The sequence below is a fragment of the Cokeromyces recurvatus genome, assembly GCF_025118155.1.
Source record: "Cokeromyces recurvatus strain NRRL 2243 chromosome Unknown BX663scaffold_5, whole genome shotgun sequence".
In the NCBI taxonomy this organism is placed as follows: domain Eukaryota; kingdom Fungi; phylum Mucoromycota; class Mucoromycetes; order Mucorales; family Mucoraceae; genus Cokeromyces; species Cokeromyces recurvatus.
Genome location: NW_026251391.1, coordinates 616,799 through 638,220, shown reverse-complemented (window position 1 = coordinate 638,220; position 21,422 = coordinate 616,799). Strand labels below are relative to the sequence as shown.

The following is a 21,422-nucleotide window of genomic DNA, read 5'->3' as shown; positions in this document are numbered from 1 at the left end:
CATTTATATCTAACTGGTAAAGAACGTAGCCAGCCATTCGTGTATTTATATATATATATTATTTTAACTTTAATATAAAAAAGGCATTTTTTTCTATTGTATATTTGTTTTCTGAAGTTTAAATCCAAAAATTTTTTTTGAAACTTATCTGAATCATGACGTTTTTGAATAAATTGTATAGATAATAAAAGAAGTCAGCATATAGCATTCATATTATCGTCAGGAACATTACTCTGTTTGAATTTTCATATGATAGCATAAATTATGATATAGATAGGTATTTATCATTATTATTTATTACAGACATGTATTCATAAATAAGCTAAATAATATGACTAACAAAGAATTCGCACATTGTTTATATAATAATGTCATATCAATCATCCAAGAAAACGCATACGATTTATATTTATATTACAAAAGGCTTTACATCTTACGTACATATACAGACATGGTTTTTTTTTTTTTGATTTAATGAGCGAGAAGTTTCTTTTATATCCATATTCCTTTCATTTAATCATAATGCCAAGAAAAGAGAGAAAGGAAGATTATATACCCACGTACAAAAAAAAATAAGATATAAAGAATAACTTACACTTGTTTCTTTTTTTTTTCATTTTATTCTAATAAAATGTCATTAAATAATTTGGTTTGTATAGTTACTGGTGCTAATTCATTGAATGGTATAGGGTAAAATAGATACACATATTTACATGTTTCCTCCTTTTAATTATGTTATGATTATTATTAGACGAGCAGCTGTTTACGCTCTTGCTAGAAAGGGAGCTCGAGCTATTTATGCTACTGATATTGATACTACTCATCTTGATAGTTTAGCAGATGCTGTTTACAAAGACATAGGCGTTGTATGTCATGCAAGATATATGGATGCTAGTTCTGATAAAGATATTCAAGACGTTATTAGCAATGCTTTAGACACCTATGGTCGACTCGATGTATTTTTTGCGAATGCAGGCGTTGCTGGTGCACATCCTATGGCAACTGAAACAGAAGAAGAATTTATGGAGATGATACGAATCAATACATGGAGGTTGGTAATTAAGATATATATATATATATATAACATGTGTATATACATAATAAAAAAATGATATACTATAGTGTTTATGCTGCTATTAAATATGCCTCTAAAGCTATGCAAAGGACTTCAAAAGAAAAGCCGGAAAGTGGGGGATCCATTATTGCAACAGCCTCAGGTATATATACATTTATACATATTTAAAAATAAATAAATAGATAGATAGATAGATAGACAGATAATTTTTTAAATATTTTTATTATGTAGTTGCTGGTGTTCGATCTGGCGCTGGTCCAGTTTCTTATTCTGCGTCAAAAGCTGCGTAAGTTAATATATATAAATGTATATATATATATATTTCATACAGTTATAAATGAATATGTCATATGTTATAGTGTTATTAACATTTGTCAATCTACTGCTTGGAGGTTGCGTGGAACAAATATACGAGTGAATGCAGTTTGCCCAGTAAGTATATTTTTAAGGAAAAATAATAAGAATAAAGCAATAACCATTTTCCTTTTTTTTTTTTTTTTTTTTTTTTTTTATATATAAGGGTCTTATTTCAACTAGTATGACTGAAATGCCATTAGATATTATAAGAGATGATGACGAGCATAGTGCTGCTATTGATCGTAGCAATCCATTAGAAAGAATAGGTCTACCACTCGAGGTTGCAAATATGGTTGCATTTTTGGCCAGTCATGAATCATCTTTTATAAATGGACAAGATATCAAAGTTGATGGTGGCCTTACAGCATCTTTACCTTGGATACCTCTATTTGCTGATAAATAATAATGATTTTTTTTTTTTTTTGTACAAATTTGTTATGTATTTGTTAAATTCATAAAAATATAAACTATTCCTCAAAGTATTCACTATAATGTAATCATATTCTATCAAAAAAATAACTTTCAACATAGATATATATGTTTATATGTATGTCATTATAATAGTAGGAATAAAGCTCTAATAATATACAAGCAAACAAACAAAAAAAAATCACTATTACTCGCCACCATTATATACATAACTGTTCCAATTAAAGGGCACAAATGAAGGCACCATTTTGTTTTCTTCTACTTGAGCATCCGTAATATACTCTAGAAAGGTAACATCCAAAAATTTACCAAATTTGTATCCAACGTTATGAAAAATACCAGCATGTTTAAATCCAAATTTAGAAAACAAGAGGATAGAGCCTTCATTTTCGGATGTAATGCTGGCAATAACACTCTTTAATTTCATTTCATTTGCAATACGCAGCATTTCTTTGAGTAAAGTATATCCCAATCCATTACGTTGATGATTTTGGTGAATATATAATGAAATTTCCGAACTCCTATAATGTATGTTAGATAATAATAATAGTGATAGTAATAATGAAAACGAAAACGAAAACGTACAAAACATAGGCAGTATGAGGTCTAAAGTTACTAAGAGAAGCATAGCCAATAGCCTTATTTGTTTTCCTATCAACGGCAACAATGATAGGATATCCTTTTGCTTTAGTTTCCATAAACCAAGTTAAACGATTATCAAGAGAAACTGGATTGTACATGAATAAACAGGTCGAATTAAGAACTCGCTCATTATAAATGTCTAAAATTTGAGGAATATCTGATTCTACAGCAGCACGAATACTATATAATTCATGAAGATTAACCATATTATTCTGTTAAAAAAAAAAAGAAGAAATAAGACCAAGAAAAAAAAAAAGAACAAAAAAAAAAAAAAAAAAAAAAGATAGGAGAAAATAGATTATTTTGAATGCCAGTCTTTTTTTATTCTCCTCCTATCTCTCTCTCTCTCTCTCTTTTTTCGTATTTTGTCTACCGCTTTTGCTTTTATTATAACAATCGCTACTAAATTGCAGTTCAAAAATATGATATGTTTGTTAAATTCCGTTATACAAGTCCCTTAAATAATATAAAACAAAGCGTACCTTTTATGTGTGAATAAACTCTAACTTTTCAAATCAAAAGTATAAAAAAATAAAAAAAAAAAAATGTTTCGGAACAATATTTTATTCTTTACAAAAGGAAAAGACCAATGTCACTTTAAATGGAATTTAATATTGACAGTTTCTTATTATTTGTTGATTAGTTGGTCGAAATATTATTATTCCTATAACATGCAATTATTACAGTGAAATACTTTCAAAACTTATTACTTGCTTTTTCTATAGTTTATGATATTTAAAGCCAGAAACTTATACTATTGAAATCAGGAATACAATACTAAAGAAGTAGTCTTTTTCATACTCTAGATTATATGTTCATCGAAGCTCTTTTAATTTCTTGTTTTTTTCTTAGCAGAATCATTTAAAATAAGAGAAAAGGTATATACCATATTTAGGCTTTCAGCAATTTTGTAGCAGGGTAAAGATGAAGTTACAGCAACTTGACGTTTAAAACTCATAACAACCATGGAGATATATTTCTATTATATATCTATATCTACTATAAGGCCTTTAAAAACTAGTCTTCAGATTTTATGGCCTATCGCTCATAACAATTCCTGTATTCTTCAACTTGTTGAACGTTAGCAAGTAGACCAGTTTCTAGAGCAGCTAAAGGTACTATTATCTATCATTACCTTCACTTTATCAAAGATGTATTAGATGAGTAAATCTCCCGTAATGGAAGGTTATTATTTAATCATGGGCAATGCACTTATTCACAACTCAAAAGATATCAAGTAATTCATTTTATTCTATGACTAAAAGTATGTATGTTTGCTGTCTTCTTATTCCCCTGAACTTAATCCTATCAAACAATATTAGGCCGTTGTAAAGAACAAGATTAAGAAACAGTTTATTTTTAGACAATGACATTCTTAAAAAAAAAAAAAAAAAAAAAAATTAATGTGAAAAACAAATATTTCACTATAAATACATACAAGACAGTCACTCCATTATATATTTTTCAACGATTTACAAGCGAATATTGCTCGTTTCTGTTTATTATTATACAACTACTTTACTTTTAATTAAATTTAAGCGATATAAATATATGTACTTATATAATAACTATGAATGAGATAGGGCCCAAAGTAAAAGAGGTGAATGAAAATAAAATAGCAGTTGCAGCAGCTATTATTCCATTTTCAATTATAGGTGTTTTAATAAGAGTTGAATTGGAACGTTTAGAGAACTTCTCTGGAGCACCAGTATTTGGATTAGTTTATGCACAATGGATTGGTTGCTTTATAATGGGCATTGCTGCAACAAATAAAAACCTGTTATTTTCATGGTAGATATGCATATACATAAAGGGTTAATTTATACTAATTTATCTATTTTTTATCATTATTATTATTAATAATGGAACACAAAAGGTATCATCCTTCTCATCCAGGCATTTCAACTGGATTATGTGGATCCATTACTACATTTTCATCTTGGCAGCTTGCCATCTTTAAAGAATTTGCAAATTACTATGCTAATCCACATACAAGAGGAAAAAATATTTTAGCAGCTATTTCACAATTCTTGGTTACATTGGCCATGTCTCTTAATGGACTTCGATTTGGGCAACATGTGGGTCAATGGTTCTCTGATCAAATAAAAGAAAGAAGAGTTAATTATATCGAACCAAAAGTGATTCCTCGAGGATTTTCTTTACGTTATTTAACAAAAGCAGACTATTTACTGATCTTATTCGGAATCATGAGTTGGCTAGGTGTCCTATTTGCAGCTATTTTTGCACATTACAATAAAGCATTGGCATTGTCATGTGTCTTTGCCCCTGTAGGTGCACTCACACGTTGGTATCTTTCATTTGATAATGGACGAATTCCATGTTTTCCAATTGGCACTTTTATTGCTAATATTTTTGGTACAACTGTACTAGCTGCATTAGGTATTGTGAATGCTAGCCCTCATATATCTTCCATGGCCTGCTCAGTAGTTCAAGCATTAGCCGATGGCTTTTGTGGGTGTCTAACGACTATATCCACTTTTATGGTAAACTATTTTTGATTTCACTTTATTTCTTCTCTTCCTTCCTTCCTTCTTTCTCTCTCTCTCTCTCTCTCTTTTTCATTATTAAGTTTTTTTTTATATGTATATAATAGGTTGAATTAACTACACTTACTAGAAAACATAGCTATATTTATGGATTTATTTCTGTTGTAATTTCCCAATGCTGTATGTTTATTATCATGGGCTCCTATATTTGGTCACGAGGTGTAAATCCATCCTGCAGCTAGCTAAGCGCATTTTTAGCCTATAATCAAATCAACCTATAGCCTATAAGTTATACTGATAATAATACTAAAAAAAAAGAAGGTAAAAGATAATACTATCCGTCAGTAAGAAGTATAATCAACAAAGAGAAAAATTATTATATAATTATTGAAATTACAATATACATATTATGTATCATAGAACATTATTATTAATTGTTTATGAATTCTGTAGTAAATCATTATACCTTGAAATTGTTGACAATAAAGAAGTATACTATTTAGAAGTAGTACTACGTAAGTTAGTGGTTTACTATGATTACCTATTTGTCTTGTTTACGTCGTTGTTGTACAATAAAGGGAATGACAGTAGTCAAGCTATTCTTTTTATTTTATTCGTAAATCATAGTTGTCGTAGTTAATTTTGGCTAAATACAGTTTCTAATTCACCTACAATTATAATTTCCTTCTTTTGAAAATAATAACAATAATTGCATCATTTAATGTCCTGCTTGATATAAACTATCATATATATACACTATAGAATGGCATCTACTACATCTTGGAATTCCTCCATTTATATATATAATAGCTGTAGAACAGCATTATTTGATAAGATATGCAAAATATAATTCTAGAATATATATTTACTATATATGTAAATCTATGATAAATATGGCTATCATAAACAAATATAAAGTTTTTTTTTTTTTTTTTTTTTTTTTTTTTTTTTTTTTTTTGTAGCCATTAAATGTCACTTTTTCCTTTTTTTGCATTAAAATTTCTTACCAATAGCCTTGTTTCAATTTTTTTTCTTGCGATATCATTTTGGCAAAAAGTTTATAGTAATTTAGCCTTGAATGGAAATTAAATTAGATTTCTTACTATTACTAAAACTTGTTAGAAAAAAAAGCTTAATTTTCTTTCTTTTAAATATAAGAAGCATATAAAAATGAAGTAGTAGCGTCATTATGATTTTTATGTGTTTTTTTTCTTAAAAAAAAAAAAAAACTTTTCTTTTATTATCACTCTTATTTATAAAACAAATCTAAATCCCAATCTATAAACAAAAAAAAAAAAAAAAAAAAAAAAAAAAGGGAAGCATAAATCGTCATAGTAACTATGATCCTTTTTTTTTTTTTTATCAATACATAAACCTTAAATATGCAGGTTATTTTTTGTGTCACCTTACTACCAAAAAATGCAACAATCTTTAGTCTAGATTTGTATTTTACTATTACACCAGATTGTAGTACAATATGCAGCTTTTTATTATCATTTGTACAAAAGAATAGAAGAATCCAACTTACAAAAAAGGAAAAAAGGAAGAAGCAAATTTTACATATATTATATGAATATATATTTATATACATATATACACATTATGCACATAATATATATATTTGGTATATAATGGAATAAAGTTAAGATTTTTTACATTGACCATAAGTATTTCAGAAGATGATAGATTAATAAAACGAGGCTATTTGTTGATGACGTGGTAGTGATGATGGCGTTGAAGAAGCTACTTGTTGCCGTTGTTGAGATAACAGCATGGCGCGTAAGACTTCATTTTCTTGCTTGATTTTAATTAACTCTTTTTGTAAATTTGTATTTGTATTCATTAGTTGATAAACTTTATTTGTCATTGATTTCATACTTGCTTGCTACAAAGAAGAAAAAAAAAAGAAATAAATAATCGTATGCTTGCTTTATATATATATATATATATATACATATATATATTTTTTAAAGAAAAAATCATATAAAAATACCTTTTTAGCTCGATATTTAGCAGACGCAAGTTTATTTCTATAACGTCGTTCCTCAATTGACATTGGAATTTGACAGCTATGTCTTCTTTCTGTCGGGTATGTTATAGTATCCATCTTGGGCGAATTTGTAGGTGACCTACTCTTAAAGGAATCTGGAGGAGATAATGGTATTTCTTCGATCATGGGCGTAGTAGTATTACTATGATCGACAATAGATTGAATTGACATACACTTTCGAGAACTGTTATCCATTTTATTTCAAGTATTTTGTTTTTTTTTGTTTTTTTTTGTCTTTTTTTTGTTTTGTTTATTCTATGAAAAAGAAAGATAGTAACAGGTAAATGTAACTAATAAAAGATAAATAAAAAGAAGAAAAAAAACGAGAAGAAAAAGAATCGAAATAACGTTTTTATATCCAAAAAAAAAAATAGTATAATTGTTAATATCATTATATATTCTTTAACTCATCTTAAGCCAATTATGATAAAAAGAAATAACAATTCCCAGATAATTTGGAAGTGCATTAATGATAGTGACATCATATATTACCCTTTTTATATTAAATTCTCATAAATCCTCTTCTACATCTCGGAAGAAGAGAAAAGTAAGTTTATTTGCTATATTATAGTTAAACTTTTTTTTTCCCTCCCTTCCCTTTAAAAGACAGGAGAGGACTTTATTCTTCTTATTTTATGTTTCTTCGGGAATAGCGTGCACATTGATCAACTCCATCAAGTTCTTCAATCATTTGGATAACTAAAGGATTTGCAAATCCATAATATTCAGGCCCTGAAATAGCATTTGCTGATTCCTTTTGTCTAACTTCATTTGCTTTTTTAATCACTAATGCCCAAACTCCTGTTGCTGTTCTTGCTGATAACTCAATCTCGGGTGCATCTGCAGCAGTTAGTGTAAACTATAGAATAGAAATGTTATATATGCATCTTGATACACAAATAAATATACCTGTGGACCATCTTGACCATCTTCGACTTTACAAGTATAGGTGGTTTGATTATTTGGATCTACCATACTCATATAGGTTCTATATTCCCTTGTTCAATATAACATGTATTTATTACATCATGTATATATCTGTACCTTTCTACTGTATATCCAATAGGAAATATATATCGATCATTATGGAAACCTGGTCTTTCATATTCAATTTTACCAAGACTTAATACATTTAAAGAAGCTATTTGAAAAGGTAATTTAACTTTGCCATTTTCATCTCTTGGAATTGTTAGACGTCTTCTTCTTGATGTTCTTTGCTTTTTTGGTGCGGGCTCTTGTTTTTTTTTTAAAAAAAAAAAAAAAAAAAAAAAAAATTAATTTTTAACACATCTACTTTACAACATCATTATTACCAACATCTTCGTCTTCATCCAATTGATCCTCTTCTTCATCCTCCTCTTCATCAACCTCAATGTCTTGCTCGCTTTTATTATCTTCTTCTTCAGCTTGGCTAATGTCCATTGCATCTTCATTTCCTGTCTGTGTCACTGCTTTTTGCTTTTGATTTTTTCTGAAAAAAAAAAAATATGTATATATACAATTAGCAACATAACAATTTAAACAATGTATTATCCAAAAGAAAAAAAAAACCTATTTCTCTTTTCAAGAAGTTGTATTTTTCGATTAAGTTTATCCACTGTTGCTTGAGCTTCTTTTTGTTTCTATAAAATATAGGCACATATAATGAAAGACACGTTAATTTTCCTGTCAATCATAAATTTAAATCATTATTTACAGCAATGAAATCGATCAATTTCTTTTTCATCTTTCTATATTTTGTCATGCGAGTATCATCCCAATCATCAGTTTGGCAAGCAACATCAATACCCCTTTTATTATCCATTATGATCAATGTGGTTTCTTTTTATTTTTTTGAGACAAATAAATATATATATTTGTATATATTAAAAAAAAAAAAAAAAAAAAAAAAAAAAAGGAAGAAAAAGGCGCATCCTGAATTACGTGACGTCGTCAAAGCTTATCTTTTCTTTTTCCTTTTTTTTTTTTTTACATTTCTGAATTTCTCATTTCTCTTTCTTTCTTTCTTTCTCTCTCTCCTTCCTTTCTCCCTTTTTTTTTTCTTAACTTATAAAATAGCAACATTGGAAATAATATTACGGAATTTTTTATCATTGATGGATAGAATGTTTAATGCAACAGGGGTTGAGAATGATAATTTAGACTATGATGGTAAAAGCAATAAAAAGAAACGTTGAAATAAATAGAAAATAATAAAAAAAAAAGTAATGAATTCCAAACTCAGTCTTTATCTTTCTTCATGTTTTTCATTAAAAAAATAAAGATAATGATTCACAATCAAACAGTGATGATTCACTCCAAGGTTGGATTAGTTGGTTTTGTTCACTTTCAGGGCATAATTATTATGTTGAAGTTCCTGAAGAGTTTATAGAAGATGAGTTTAATTTGACTGGACTTTCAGCGATTGTGCCGTTTTATAATGAAGCACTAGAAATGATATTAGATATTGAACCTGAAGAAATTTCAGATGAAGAAGAAGAAGAAGAAAATGATAATGAAGAAGAAGAGGATGATGGATTTTGGAAAGAAAAGCCATTACAACGTCGTCATAAAGGTTGGGTAGATCCAAACGTGATTGAGCCTTATGCAATTATGCTCTATGGACTTATTCATCAACGTTATTTATTAACACGTAATGGGTTGCGTATTATGGCAGAACGTTATTCGAATGAATATTTTGGTGTTTGTCCTCGTTATTATTGTTATAAATGTCCTGTTATTCCCTGTGGTCGTTATGATGAGATATCACGTGAAAGTGTTCGATTATATTGTCCATCTTGTATGGATCTTTATTATCCGTCTAATCCTTTATTTCAAAATATTGATGGTAAAGTAAACACGAATAACGTTAAAAAATCGATTATTAATTTGCTGAGAATAGGTGCCTATTTTGGAACTACTTTTGCACATTTAATGTTTGAAACATATCCTGAGTTAACTCCAAAGGCTAAACCACATATATATCAACCACGCATTTATGGATTTAGAATAAATGAAAAATCTCGATCTGGTCCTAGAATGCAGTGGCTAAGAATGAGACCTGAGGAATATATTGAATATAGTGAAGAAGAAGAAAACAGAGAAGAAGAAGAAGAAGTAGCGGCTAATAAGGTAATGAATGAATTTGCAACATAAAAAAAAGGGAAAGAGAGATAGTCTATTATTTTATATTCTTTAAGAAGCTTGCATCTATTTTCTTCCTTCTCTTCTTCTATCTTCCTTAATTATGATACATACTTTTATATTACCTTCTTTCTCTCTCTTTTCTCTCCATATAAAAACAAAGGTGTCATTTTTTTGTATTATATATTTATATTGTTACGATAATTTTTTTTTTTTTGTGATTAAATTCTTCTGTATTCAATGTAAATTATAGTTATTAGTGAATCCATTGCGGGCAGTGGATCAACAAAAGGTAGCAGAAGATGGAACTGCAAGTCTTACAAATAAGGTTGAAAGATGGAGGGTGAAAGATATAACGAGTATAAATCAATTATTCCGAAGGTTCTTTTAAAACATGAAATTACTCTTCTTCCATTAAAGAAACCTTGTATGGACAAGGAGGGGGAAAAAATAAAATAAAATACATTACATAATAAACAGACTTTTTTTTTTTCGTACATTTTATTTTTATACACTAGCAACTTTCAATACACGTACACAGGCATCCACCATATCAGCTGACTGATTGATGGCCTTACAGCAATCTTCAAACTGTTTTTTCCATTCTGTGTCCTCCAATAAAATGTCACCTAATGATTTGATAAATACTAAAGCCATCATATAACACTGTGCAGGATCTAAGGCTACCATAGATGCATCAGAAAATTTAAATGTTTTGATAATATTTATAATGTCATCTTCCAAGTTTTCTTTAATATCAAGCTGTGCACGAATGATACCATATCTAACAAAGAAGGCGTAAATATGCTTTACCATTTATGTCTATTATTTTATCCTATCACATCACTTACGTATCTAAAATTCGTTCACTAAATATTTGTCCCCTTAAGAAAATGGCTTCATCTATTAGTCTATCCTCTTTTAATAAGTCTGTCACATCCATCCTCTGTTTTGTATTTTGTAATTCATTTAGGTATACTCGTGTTGCTCTTGTTGTCATGTGATCAAGCATGGTCCAAATTGTACCAAACAGGGATAATTCAGGTATCCTTTTCTTTTTCTTTTTAATCATTTTATTTGGTTTCTGTGATGTCGTTGTTCTTACTTTGATAATATTTGTATCTTTATCTGTTTCGTTTGCTAATGGTTGTATCTCTATTTGATTCTTTTCTGGTATAGTCGACAGACTTGTCTTCTCTTCTTCTTCTTGTCTTTTAGAAGGTGAATGTGTTACTTTTTGTGTTCTTCTTTCAACCATTTCAGACAAATCTACAGATGGATTGTCTTCTTTATCCATATTCATGTCTTTTAGCATCATCATAGTTTCAAATAAAGTGTCTGGATTATCAGGATCAGGTATGCTTTCTGGTTCCATTGCCCTTTTGATCGGTTCGTTTTTTATTTTTTCCTCTTTTTTCTTTAATATTAAAGTAGTTGGCTTTTTGCCATCATGCTTTACTTCAATTCGATAACCTTCAATTGAGTCATAAACGCCATCAGATTGATTATTTATCGCAGAAGAAACCTCTGGAGTCTTCTCAACAATCTGAAGCTGTTCTTTCATATCCTTTGATATATTGCCTAATAAATGGTGTACATATTCATCTCTAAGCTCTTGATTCGACTTGGTAGGTTGAGGTCTTTTCATTTGTTGCTCAACAGCAAACCTAAATACATATAAATATATTTAAAATAAAATAAAATAAAATAAAATAAATAAAACTAATCAAGTATATACAAAAATAATTACTTACTGGAAATCCTCTTCTAATGAAACAACATGAGCATTTGAAATGACGTTTAAATCACGAAACCAAACAGGTTCCTCAGATAATTGCATGTTATAATATTTGGATTTATGAAAACAGGCATCTGAACAATAATTGGCTAGTTCAGACTGATCATAGACTTTACGTTGGGAGATGGAAATCTTGTATTTTTGAAGAGTTTTAGGTGTTTGATTGCAAAGTGGATAACCACACCATTCTTGAACAACACGTTCTTCAATTACCTCTGCATACGTCTTGGGTTGTAAATAAGTTGCAGCTCTCTGTAAAATAGAGACATGTATTTTTGGTTGTGAAAATAGTTTTTCTTGCCAAGCAAATACAAGCCTTTCGATCTTGAGTCGATGTTCTGCGCTTTCCTTCATGAGCTTTTGCTTTGGTGTTAATGGCTTCTTCTTTTGTCGAATAGGTGTCTTTTTTAAAGACTTTGGAGACTTTAACTCTAATGAGTTTTGTGTGTTTGCTGTCATAATATTATTCAAAAATATGTATGTATGTATGTATGTATGATGCGTTCTATCAATGTAATTGATAATAAGGTATAACTTGTTATTCTCTTACCCTTTTTTTTTTTTTTTTTTTTTTTTTGCTGCGAGTTGAAGATTCATGTGACTGCATTTTTGTTAACGTTGATGTTCTTTTTTTTTTTTTGAGGGGGTGAAAGTAGCTTTTTATGCAAAAATACCTCGTCATTGACCCAAAGGGAATTCAAATTTAGATTCTACTTTTATTTTGAACTTTATATCCTATTATATATTCAACTTAAAAAAAAAACACTTTTTAGTTGAATATAAAGATTTCTATAATGTCTATAGTAGTCTGATGATAACAGCTACAGTAACTAGCGTTGAAATTTACTATTACTTCCGAAATTTAACCGATCCGGTCCGTTTTTTATTTTTAATACAATGTTGTCTTTAACAATAATGTTTCATTTTTAAAGACTTAAATTAATTTTTTTTTTTTTTTTTTTTTTTTTTTTTTTTTGTACCTTCTTTTTCTCCATTTGTTTATTTTTTATTTATTTATTATTATTTTTACTTGTATATATCACTAGGAAATATACAGTAAAGTTCATGGCAATGAATAGTAAAGATAAACCGCTTTTAAAATCACCTTATAGAAAATTTAATGAAACTGTAAACCAGAAACGAAGCAAGAATATTGTACAGATTCGTACAGGTGTTGCAATTATCGGGATCATTATTGCCATCTTGGTTTATTTTTACTCTAATCAACTTTCAAATAGCACTTTAGTTGATAAAGGTACTTGAAAAAAAAATGAAGAGAAAGAAAGAAAGAAAGAGCGATATCTTATTTTTTGTTTTCATTATATGTATATATAAAAGATTCATGTCAAAAGTATGCAGTCATGATTGATGCAGGCTCTACAGGATCACGTATTCATGTTTACCGATTTCATCAATGTGGTGATCATGAACCCATTCAATTAGAAGAAGAGGAATTGTTTGCTCAAACTATACCCGGTTTATCTGCATATCCTGATGATCCTCAACAAGCAGCAAATTCATTAGATATCTTATTGGATGATGCAATGAAGATTGTACCTAAAAGACTTCAAAGGAGAACACCTATGGCTGTCAAGGCAACCGCTGGACTACGATTATTAGGACAAGAAAAGAGCAATGCTATTTTAAAGACAGTTCGTCACCATCTTGAAGCAAAGTATCCTTTCCCTATCGTTGGAGGAGATGACGGTGTAGCCATTATGGAGGGTCGAGATGAGGGCGTCTATGCTTGGATCACTGTCAATTTCTTATTAGGTAATTTTGATTCTACACGATCTCTTGTAACGCCTCATACAGCCGCTGTCTTGGATCTTGGGGGTGGATCCACTCAAATCGTTTTTGAACCTGATCGTTTGGAGGATGGAAGTTTACCTGAGATTCTCGATACGGACTTTAAATATGTTTTAAAACATGAAGGAAGAGAACATGTGTTATATCAACATTCCTATCTTGGTTATGGACTTATGGAAGCTCGTAAACGTATGCATCAACAGGTATTGTTAGAGAACAAGACAAGGGAACTTGAAAGTGCAGATCAATTTTTTTTGCATGCTTGCTTACCTGAGGGATTAAATTGGGAATATACTAAATCTTCAACACCTATTCAATTCCTTGGTATGGGCTCCTATGATGACTGTCTTGGTATTGCTGATTTAATGTTAAATAAAGACAAGTCATGTGATATTCAACCCTGTTCCTTTGATGGTATCTATCAGCCCCCCATTGCAGATACCTTCACAAGGGGCCCCATTTATATTTTCTCTTATTTCCATGATCGTACTCAACCTCTTGGTCTACCAGCTTCCTTCCGTTTACCTCAACTTGCAGCCTTGACCGAATCGGTTTGTTCTGGTGCCTTCCTAGAGAATGTGACAGATGTTTCTTTAAAAGATGAATTGTTAGATCGTCCTGAATGGTGTTTAGATTTGTCATTTATTTATCGTCTTTTATCTTATGGTTATGAAATCCCAAATGATAGAGTACTTACTGTTGCAAAAAAGATTAATGGTGTTGAAACAGGTTGGTGCTTAGGTGCAGCTATTGCCATCTTGGGTGATAATTCACTTAAAGATATTAAATAAATAAATTTATTTTTAGAAGAAAAAAAAATCAAATAAAATTCTGTGTATTATAAAAATTCCAAATACATGTATATGAATACATGTTTATATGTATGCATATATTGATTATTACTAGAGTTGTAGAAAATATTTCTTTTTTCCTTCTTTCTCTCTCCCTCTCTCTCTCTTTCTTTTTATTTATTTTGTTTTAAAAAACCCAGCCAGGTGGAGAAAAGACATAAATCATATCATGTTTCTTTAAAATCAAAGAAGGTACAGGATTTGCATATACGAACGGTAGTTCATTCCCTAATAGATTGCAAGGTGCACGAAAGAGTCCAATGACGAGGACCTCATATCTAATTAACAAGGTCTTGAATAAGGTCTTAAAAGTCAATCCAGTAAATTCTGGAGGCATAGGGATACTTGTGAGGTGAGGTGCAAGTCGTGCTGCTGTAGATGCTGTCTTGATATCGGGTTCAGTAGACAATAAATAGGCTGCTGAACCATCATATAAGGGTCCTGGCATTCCACATATCGTCTTGATGATTGAAACAATATCTGGTTTATAATAGGTCTGACTTATCAGTACGTTGCTAATAAGACTGTCAGCTACTACATCACCTGCTGCATATGCTGGTGTATAGAATACATCTATTTCTTCTGCAACATCTTTTCCTTGTAATAAATGCATGAATCGGATATTGGTTTTTTCAACTTAAATAATTGTATATAAAACACATATTCTATTTAAGAAAAAGAAAAAACATAATAGTTTATAAATATATATATACAATACTTACTTAAATTTACAATTGTATAAGCTCCTTCTTGTCTTTCCTGCAATAAAAGGTCCAAGATATGACTTGCCATTCTACAATACAATATATATATATATATGTATATATATGCATATAATATTGAATGAAAGAATATGAGTTATATGGGCTTTAAAATAGACTATAAACCTACATAGCTGGACTATCTGAATTACGTTCATATTGTTCTAAATATTCTTTTTCACTATTTATAAATGAATAAAGTAAATTTCCAGAAATAAAATAATGTATACAAAATACAATAAATTTTAATGAGAGACCTCATTACTACTACTTGTTTTGCCCTTTTTATGCCTGCTCGAAGTAAATCATCTGGATTTCTACAATTACCCTATAATACATATAGATATATATATATATATATATATGAAATAAGTAAAGAGAAGAAGATCATATAATATACATATAAATTTACTTCCATAAAGTAAACTCTAGGAAAAGTATTAATAAGTTCAAATATTTTCTGTGGTGGTGGTTTAGCACAAAGTAAGACTATATCTTGTATCTCATCAAGCTTAATATTAGGTGATCTTAGATTATAAATAAACTTGAACATATTAATCATTTCGCGATGTAAACAAACCAAGATATGATTCTTCATCCCTTCAGTTGAAAGTATCGTAATTTCTTTAAGTCTAGCAATAGGTTTGTTTAATAAATAACAAAAGGGTACTGATGTATCATGGTTTTGAATTGTTTTGTTGTTGCTGTTGTTGTTGTTGCTGTTTTCTATTGACTGTTGTTGTCCAATACGTTTTATGAGTTCACGACTACCGGTTAATAATGCGTGTCGCTTGGAAGGTAATTTAGCAATACTGAATGAGTAATTTAAATTTGGTTGTTGATGATGACTATGCTCAAGCGTTTGTGATGGCTGATAAAATGATTGTTGTGTTATTGTAGTGTCTGTTGCTGAAGAAGATGGTTGTCGTTTAAAACTTTTGGCTAGAACTGTATGTGTTGCTTGGTTTAATGATGCAATACCAGCTATATCATTATAGCAGGTATTATCTGTCGTAGATGATGAATTGTTGATATTGTTAGTTGTATTATGTGAGGCTAAATTGTCGATACCATAATATGAAAATCGACTAGAATCTTGTTTACTCTAATAATTTAGAGGAATGAGAATCATATTACCTATATAAATACATATATATATATATATATACCAAGGTAAAAACATCTTGTACTTCTTTTGGACTTTCAGCAATGAAGACACATTCATCTGTTGGTTTAATTTTATATGAATTACTTGGATTAAGTAGTATCTCATAACTGTTTCTATCTCTCATGAATGTTTTTATAGCAAACAAAATAATTTGTGCTTCTTCAAAAAGAAACTTTTTTTTAAAAAAAAAAATACATATATAACTCAATCGTTATAGTACAACGATATGTATATATATATACATGACACACTTACTAATACTGCTTGTGCAAAAGTAAGACCATGTGCGCATAATGGTGCTTTACTTGTATATATTTCATTACATGAACCATCATCTAAAAAATGAAATAAGACAGATGAGTAATATAGCTTATATATACACATATACATATTACTATTATTATTACCAAATTGTGCTTGCCAGCCTTCATCATACTGATTGGTTGGCTGCCTTTGATGTAATAGATTTGTAAGTAATGTTGAAGCACCTCGACAACGGCAATTCATGGCCAGAAGATATTGCTTGAATTCTCGAACACAAATAATCTCCTTGGCCACTTTTTGATATATGGCTGTACTAGGAGATAAGTTATATGTATAAATAGGCACCTGACGACTCACTGTGTGACAATAAAGAGACCATAAACGAACTGTGTTTTTTTCATCTTCTTTTGATGGCTCTGGTGCATTTTGATCTTTTTATGAAAAAAAAAAAAAAAAAAAAAAAAAAAAAAAAAAAAAAAAAAAAAAAAAAAAAAAAAAAAAGAGAGAGAGAGAGAGTTAAATTCTTATATACTGTAGAAAACATTTATATAATATACCAGAAATTGTAAATATTGCTTTGGCATATCTTGCTTCCTACAAAATTATTTTTATATAATTACACACACCATTATTGAATAATGACTACTCTATACTACTTACTACGCGTAATAATGTTTTATCATCCTTATATACATGTAAGGTAAGTTATATGACTTTTCCCCCCCCCACTCCCCTATATTATATATATATATGTATACCAAAACTGATCCATGAAGAAATTGTACATGATGACCCCAAATGGAATTTCGCTCCATTAATTTCAATTGTTCTGTTGGTTTATTGCTATCAAGAAAAACTATACTTAATCTATATTCAGCATTTTCCTATATGCAAAAATAAATAAATAAATAAAGAATTATATGATTTATCATATCTTTACCCTGTTAAAGAATCCATCCAATATTTCGATTACTTGATCTGGAGTAAAAGAAGTTCCAACAATTAAGATAAAAGGTGCTATGCTCTTACGTACATGTCCTTCACCATCTATTTACATTATGATAAATATATATATATATACATATACATATATAAATACATAAAATAAAGTACTTGATATGTACCTTTTCTTTTCCTCATCGTATCTAATGCATCCGTAATTAATCCTGGTAAGACAGACAAAGCTATAACAATCAGTAACATCATTACAAGCCGACTAGCTTGTGTATTTGGGGTAATATCTATTATATAGGATGTTATAAGAAAAAAAAGAAAAGAAAAAACTTCCCGATAAAATGAATATAGGGGCAACTTAAACATACCACCATAGCCAACTGTAGATAATGTTACCATAACAACATACAAGGACTCCATAATTGTATACTTGTGAACGCCAAACGTCCTCTCTGTATATTGGAATGCGCATGTGCCATTATAAAGCAAAACCACAAGTGTCCAAACAAGATGAATAAGCTTTGTTCTTAAAGGATCAACTGGTCTAACTATTATAATAAAACAAGATAAGTATAATAATAATAATATTATTATTATTTTCTAATACCTGTTATCTGTAGATTAACTTTAATCTTCATTGCACTTTTAATTCGTAAAAGTAATACCCAACTTCGTATAAAATAAGGAACTACAAAAATAATAAGAATATTTAATCAATATTTATATACAAATATGTATATATCATAGGCGATAGACAATGTAAGATATAATACCATAAAGATATTGACCATCAGAAATAAAGATAGATATTATAAAAGGTACTGTAGTTAATATTTCAATTAGACAGCGAAAACTAAGTAATAATGAGATGGGATGTTTTGAAATAAAGAAGCCTAATTTTTTATTTTAAATATTAATATTACTGAATAAGGATAGTAAACAATTGTTTCAACTTACGAATCATAAAAGAACATGTATTCCAATAAGTAAATACAAGACATATAAGCCTATATATGACAATCATTGTTAATTTAGCGCACTGTATGTAATAAGCATTTTTTTTTCTTTCTTTCTTTTTAAATACCATAGATTGTAAGATCTCCATTTATATAACCATCTTATTGGCTTTATCAATTCATTCATATTAGAAGAAGTGCCTTGCTTCATTTCAAATAAATAAGTAAGACAAAAGAGAAGGTCAACCCATAAATCTAAATTAACCTAGATAAGATGATATAATAAGTAACTATTCTTATTCAAATGTTCTTTGAATATAACAATAACAATACAAATAGAATGATCGTCTTGTTTGCAAATAATAAGCTTTTCATAAATTGAACTTTGGAATTATAATTGTAAAAATTGACGATAGAGTCTCGAAATGATTGTTTTTCGACTCTACTACGACTTTTATCTTAAAACTATTAATCTATTTTTATTGTTACAATATCATCCTTTTTTTTTTCTCCCCTTTACCGAGATTTCTTCTTTTCATGCTTATATTTGGCACGTATAGTACTGAAATTGATTTGTGGTTGACATAAAGAAAAAGAATCATTGTGACAGGAGATAACAGAGTTAATTACTTCTTTGGCTCTTACAAGATAAAAAAGAAAGAAAAAAAAAATAGGTATCATATTTCATAATATAGTGTAGAGTATATACTTTGGATCAAGGGCGGGAAGAACAAGGTCTGTTATTTGACGTGTGTCATTCTCATCATCATTATCACTATACAATAGGGTGGAAAATCGTGTTCTATTAGAACAACATTGTCGTTGTTCCATACGTCGTTTTTTCCTCTTTTTTACAGTATCATTTTGATTGTTTTTGTTTATTGCTTTACTATTTGAAGAACAAGAAGATGATTTATCATTTCTCGTCGTATCATAACCTGAATAACTCGCTGATGAATACAATAATCCACTTTCTTCATCCTTCTTTTTATCACTTAAAAACGAGAACATGTTATATATAAAAAAAAAAGCGGGAAAAAATATAAATACCTCAAAACAAATATTTTAAACAAGGCATTTACATGTTACACAACCTATGATATATGAGTGTGTGCCTTCTTATAAAAGAAAAATACATGCATATATTCTTATTTATCTCACTCCACTTTTAACCCAAAACACACACACACTATTTTAAATATTTCTTAAAATATGTATATATAATTTATTGGAATAAAATAAGAATTAGTTTATTCCTCATCGTCAGCAGCCTTCTTTTCATCACCAGTAGCACGGGCTATTTATGATATAGATAAATAATTAGAATTTATTTAAACAGTTTCTTTTTTTTCAGGGGGATAACTTACTGTAGATGATTTGAGCATGGTGGCGAGAGATAGGCTTGATCAAACCTTGAGCTTCGAGTTCACGGATGGCAATACGGGCCAAAGAACCGTTCAACTTGAGACGATCAACCAAGACGGATTGAGAGATGAGCTTGTAGGTAGGAACTTCCTTGAACAAACGGTCATAAGTAGGCTTGTCAAGCATGACCAAGTTGTTGGCCTTGTCCTTGACCTTCTTAGCAGACCACTTCTTCTTGGCCTTCTTTCCACCAGAGCTGGAACTGGGCTTACCGGCAACGTCCTTTTTAGCCTATCAAGTTGAAATGGCGGTTAATTTCAAAATTACATAAAAAAAAAGAAGCGGCGTAATGGAAAATGAAGAATCATGAATTGGATGTTCATTTCAAATATTCTTTTTTTAATCTCTTCTATTCCAAAAATAATCAAATTGATATAATATACAATCTTTCTTGATTTTTTTTATTAAATAATGATGGATGCATATTGATAATCGATACAAAAGAAGTGGTACATATCCATCCATCCATTAATCTAATCCTATCCACTCTATTTTATGACATTGCATTCTTTATATCGTCATTTTACTATCCATTATTTTAATTATATCTTTCTTCATGATTATATATATAAAGTTGAACATTTTTCCTTCATGATTCTTTCTATTTTCCATGTTATATGTATGTGTGTGTTGGGGATACGAACCATATTGGATTTAGAGGAGGAACAAAACTATGGCCAGCTTTAGGTGATCTTTTTTAGTCAGGAGCTTTCGCTCGTTCGGAGCTATTGTATACGGTTGAAGACCCGGTTCGAAAGTCACATCTCCGGATCGATTTTTTTTATCAGTGTTTTTTTTTTTTTATCTCATAATAAAATTTGATATTACAGTCTGGGAAACTAGGTTGGGTCAATAAAAAAATAATTGGGTCATTCAAAAATTAAATTGGGATACGGATGTAGAATTGGGACAGAAATACGAAAACGGGACACCCAAATGAAAATGAGATACAGACACAGATGCGAAAATGGGACAGAAATGTGATTAAAGAGCAATTTAATTAAAGTAAAGACCATTGCGTACGTAATGGCTATGAATACATTGTTTTGCCCTAGCCAGTTCTGAGTGTTATTTTGTATGAAAAAAAAAAACCTCTTGCAAGAAAAGAGGAAAATGTATAAAAGTAAAGAGAAACAGAATCAGTAAAAAAAAAATATTTGAACTAGTACTACTACTACTATGATTGATTTAACCAATTCACCAGTTTAACGCCAGAAATGATGAGTTCAGGAGGCGGTTTGTTGTGGAGAATA

General features: G+C 29.5%; 12 protein-coding genes across 12 annotated transcripts; 6 read left to right on the top strand and 6 right to left on the bottom strand.

The window, feature by feature from the left end:
- Positions 1 to 631: 631 nt before the first annotated feature.
- Positions 632 to 2,076, top strand: BX663DRAFT_287832 (uncharacterized protein; the record flags this gene model as incomplete). Its single annotated transcript, XM_051522002.1, has 6 exons — positions 632 to 690; positions 752 to 1,051; positions 1,123 to 1,217; positions 1,307 to 1,361; positions 1,435 to 1,507; positions 1,596 to 2,076. 6 exons carry the CDS (start codon positions 632 to 634, stop codon positions 1,833 to 1,835), a joined length of 822 nt encoding a protein of 273 aa, XP_051385597.1. The 3' UTR covers positions 1,836 to 2,076.
- BX663DRAFT_583711 (acyl-CoA N-acyltransferase) lies at positions 2,049 to 3,849 on the bottom strand (the record flags this gene model as incomplete). The annotated part of the gene is made up of 3 exons (XM_051532219.1): positions 3,390 to 3,849; positions 2,447 to 2,715; positions 2,049 to 2,382 (listed from the first exon to the last, which is right to left on the bottom strand). Exons 1-3 carry the CDS (start codon positions 3,468 to 3,470, stop codon positions 2,049 to 2,051), a joined length of 684 nt encoding a protein of 227 aa, XP_051385596.1. The 5' UTR covers positions 3,471 to 3,849.
- Positions 3,850 to 3,980: 131 nt separating this feature from the next.
- Positions 3,981 to 6,007, top strand: BX663DRAFT_541056 (CrcB-like protein-domain-containing protein; the record flags this gene model as incomplete). The annotated part of the gene is made up of 6 exons (XM_051530767.1): positions 3,981 to 4,294; positions 4,380 to 5,007; positions 5,118 to 5,231; positions 5,329 to 5,354; positions 5,464 to 5,525; positions 5,973 to 6,007. Exons 1-6 carry the CDS (start codon positions 4,074 to 4,076, stop codon positions 6,005 to 6,007), a joined length of 1,086 nt encoding a protein of 361 aa, XP_051385595.1. The 5' UTR covers positions 3,981 to 4,073.
- Positions 6,008 to 6,362: 355 nt separating this feature from the next.
- BX663DRAFT_500326 (uncharacterized protein) lies at positions 6,363 to 6,664 on the top strand. Its single transcript, XM_051526307.1, has one exon. The coding sequence runs from the start codon at positions 6,393 to 6,395 to the stop codon at positions 6,648 to 6,650; it is 258 nt and encodes an 85-aa protein (XP_051385594.1). The 5' UTR covers positions 6,363 to 6,392; the 3' UTR covers positions 6,651 to 6,664.
- A 33-nt stretch (positions 6,665 to 6,697) lies between these two features.
- BX663DRAFT_429237 (uncharacterized protein) lies at positions 6,698 to 7,066 on the bottom strand (the record flags this gene model as incomplete). Its single annotated transcript, XM_051522721.1, has 2 exons — positions 6,698 to 6,895; positions 7,004 to 7,066. The coding sequence occupies 2 exons, from the start codon at positions 7,064 to 7,066 to the stop codon at positions 6,698 to 6,700; spliced, it is 261 nt and encodes an 86-aa protein (XP_051385593.1).
- A 310-nt stretch (positions 7,067 to 7,376) lies between these two features.
- Positions 7,377 to 8,919, bottom strand: BX663DRAFT_500322 (F/Y-rich N-terminus-domain-containing protein). Its single transcript, XM_051526306.1, has 6 exons — positions 8,757 to 8,919; positions 8,612 to 8,682; positions 8,374 to 8,531; positions 8,105 to 8,294; positions 7,970 to 8,048; positions 7,377 to 7,919 (listed from the first exon to the last, which is right to left on the bottom strand). Exons 1-6 carry the CDS (start codon positions 8,862 to 8,864, stop codon positions 7,689 to 7,691), a joined length of 837 nt encoding a protein of 278 aa, XP_051385592.1. The 5' UTR covers positions 8,865 to 8,919; the 3' UTR covers positions 7,377 to 7,688.
- A 106-nt stretch (positions 8,920 to 9,025) lies between these two features.
- On the top strand, positions 9,026 to 10,664 carry BX663DRAFT_500315 (casein kinase II, regulatory subunit). Its single transcript, XM_051526305.1, has 3 exons — positions 9,026 to 9,887; positions 9,942 to 10,171; positions 10,437 to 10,664. The coding sequence occupies exons 1-3, from the start codon at positions 9,494 to 9,496 to the stop codon at positions 10,572 to 10,574; spliced, it is 762 nt and encodes a 253-aa protein (XP_051385591.1). The 5' UTR covers positions 9,026 to 9,493; the 3' UTR covers positions 10,575 to 10,664.
- On the bottom strand, positions 10,665 to 12,504 carry BX663DRAFT_500314 (Rtr1/RPAP2 family-domain-containing protein). Its single transcript, XM_051526304.1, has 3 exons — positions 11,938 to 12,504; positions 11,035 to 11,850; positions 10,665 to 10,967 (listed from the first exon to the last, which is right to left on the bottom strand). Exons 1-3 carry the CDS (start codon positions 12,438 to 12,440, stop codon positions 10,691 to 10,693), a joined length of 1,596 nt encoding a protein of 531 aa, XP_051385590.1. The 5' UTR covers positions 12,441 to 12,504; the 3' UTR covers positions 10,665 to 10,690.
- A 446-nt stretch (positions 12,505 to 12,950) lies between these two features.
- On the top strand, positions 12,951 to 14,641 carry BX663DRAFT_449863 (nucleoside phosphatase GDA1/CD39). The gene is made up of 2 exons (XM_051523739.1): positions 12,951 to 13,236; positions 13,320 to 14,641. Exons 1-2 carry the CDS (start codon positions 13,047 to 13,049, stop codon positions 14,579 to 14,581), a joined length of 1,452 nt encoding a protein of 483 aa, XP_051385589.1. The 5' UTR covers positions 12,951 to 13,046; the 3' UTR covers positions 14,582 to 14,641.
- On the bottom strand, positions 14,626 to 19,760 carry BX663DRAFT_500307 (uncharacterized protein). The gene is made up of 20 exons (XM_051526303.1): positions 19,265 to 19,760; positions 19,078 to 19,195; positions 18,873 to 19,009; positions 18,746 to 18,795; positions 18,562 to 18,681; positions 18,396 to 18,476; positions 18,157 to 18,336; positions 17,959 to 18,075; positions 17,775 to 17,881; positions 17,593 to 17,718; positions 17,495 to 17,518; positions 17,392 to 17,428; positions 16,978 to 17,265; positions 16,826 to 16,905; positions 16,572 to 16,742; positions 15,815 to 16,507; positions 15,660 to 15,730; positions 15,533 to 15,583; positions 15,364 to 15,434; positions 14,626 to 15,277 (listed from the first exon to the last, which is right to left on the bottom strand). The coding sequence occupies exons 1-20, from the start codon at positions 19,423 to 19,425 to the stop codon at positions 14,769 to 14,771; spliced, it is 3,192 nt and encodes a 1,063-aa protein (XP_051385588.1). The 5' UTR covers positions 19,426 to 19,760; the 3' UTR covers positions 14,626 to 14,768.
- Positions 19,761 to 19,948: 188 nt separating this feature from the next.
- On the bottom strand, positions 19,949 to 20,412 carry BX663DRAFT_449859 (ribosomal protein S25). Its single transcript, XM_051523738.1, has 2 exons — positions 20,112 to 20,412; positions 19,949 to 20,041 (listed from the first exon to the last, which is right to left on the bottom strand). The coding sequence occupies exons 1-2, from the start codon at positions 20,293 to 20,295 to the stop codon at positions 19,995 to 19,997; spliced, it is 231 nt and encodes a 76-aa protein (XP_051385587.1). The 5' UTR covers positions 20,296 to 20,412; the 3' UTR covers positions 19,949 to 19,994.
- On the top strand, positions 20,413 to 20,959 carry BX663DRAFT_500289 (uncharacterized protein). The gene has a single exon (XM_051526302.1). The coding sequence runs from the start codon at positions 20,665 to 20,667 to the stop codon at positions 20,854 to 20,856; it is 192 nt and encodes a 63-aa protein (XP_051385586.1). The 5' UTR covers positions 20,413 to 20,664; the 3' UTR covers positions 20,857 to 20,959.
- Positions 20,960 to 21,422: the final 463 nt, after the last annotated feature.

What these genes read in the sequence shown, in the direction of transcription:
- BX663DRAFT_500326 (XM_051526307.1), top strand. Translation starts at nt 6,393, where the DNA reads ATGCAGGTTATTTTTTGTGTCACCTTACTACCAAAAAATGCAACAATC.
- BX663DRAFT_500322 (XM_051526306.1), bottom strand. Translation starts at nt 8,864, where the DNA reads ATGGATAATAAAAGGGGTATTGATGTTGCTTGCCAAACTGATGATTGG. An exon ending in GGATGAAGACGAAGATGTTG is followed by an intron (nt 8,295 to 8,373) that starts GTAATAATGATG and finishes AAAAAAAACAAG; the next exon opens with AGCCCGCACCAAAAAAGCAA. An exon ending in ATTGGATATACAGTAGAAAG is followed by an intron (nt 8,049 to 8,104) that starts GTACAGATATAT and finishes AAGGGAATATAG; the next exon opens with AACCTATATGAGTATGGTAG.
- BX663DRAFT_500315 (XM_051526305.1), top strand. Translation starts at nt 9,494, where the DNA reads ATGATATTAGATATTGAACCTGAAGAAATTTCAGATGAAGAAGAAGAA. An exon ending in TTTATTTCAAAATATTGATG is followed by an intron (nt 9,888 to 9,941) that starts GTAAAGTAAACA and finishes TGCTGAGAATAG; the next exon opens with GTGCCTATTTTGGAACTACT. An exon ending in AAGAAGTAGCGGCTAATAAG is followed by an intron (nt 10,172 to 10,436) that starts GTAATGAATGAA and finishes TGTAAATTATAG; the next exon opens with TTATTAGTGAATCCATTGCG.
- BX663DRAFT_500314 (XM_051526304.1), bottom strand. Translation starts at nt 12,440, where the DNA reads ATGACAGCAAACACACAAAACTCATTAGAGTTAAAGTCTCCAAAGTCT. An exon ending in TCATTAGAAGAGGATTTCCA is followed by an intron (nt 11,851 to 11,937) that starts GTAAGTAATTAT and finishes ATATGTATTTAG; the next exon opens with GTTTGCTGTTGAGCAACAAA. An exon ending in AGTGAACGAATTTTAGATAC is followed by an intron (nt 10,968 to 11,034) that starts GTAAGTGATGTG and finishes CTTCTTTGTTAG; the next exon opens with ATATGGTATCATTCGTGCAC.
- BX663DRAFT_449863 (XM_051523739.1), top strand. Translation starts at nt 13,047, where the DNA reads ATGGCAATGAATAGTAAAGATAAACCGCTTTTAAAATCACCTTATAGA. An exon ending in TAGCACTTTAGTTGATAAAG is followed by an intron (nt 13,237 to 13,319) that starts GTACTTGAAAAA and finishes TATATATAAAAG; the next exon opens with ATTCATGTCAAAAGTATGCA.
- BX663DRAFT_500307 (XM_051526303.1), bottom strand. Translation starts at nt 19,425, where the DNA reads ATGATACCTATTTTTTTTTTCTTTCTTTTTTATCTTGTAAGAGCCAAA. An exon ending in AGTTAATCTACAGATAACAG is followed by an intron (nt 18,337 to 18,395) that starts GTATTAGAAAAT and finishes TTATTATAATAG; the next exon opens with TTAGACCAGTTGATCCTTTA. An exon ending in AGCAATATTTACAATTTCTG is followed by an intron (nt 17,266 to 17,391) that starts GTATATTATATA and finishes TTTCATAAAAAG; the next exon opens with ATCAAAATGCACCAGAGCCA.
- BX663DRAFT_449859 (XM_051523738.1), bottom strand. Translation starts at nt 20,295, where the DNA reads ATGCTTGACAAGCCTACTTATGACCGTTTGTTCAAGGAAGTTCCTACC. An exon ending in CCATGCTCAAATCATCTACA is followed by an intron (nt 20,042 to 20,111) that starts GTAAGTTATCCC and finishes TATCATAAATAG; the next exon opens with CCCGTGCTACTGGTGATGAA.
- BX663DRAFT_500289 (XM_051526302.1), top strand. Translation starts at nt 20,665, where the DNA reads ATGACATTGCATTCTTTATATCGTCATTTTACTATCCATTATTTTAAT.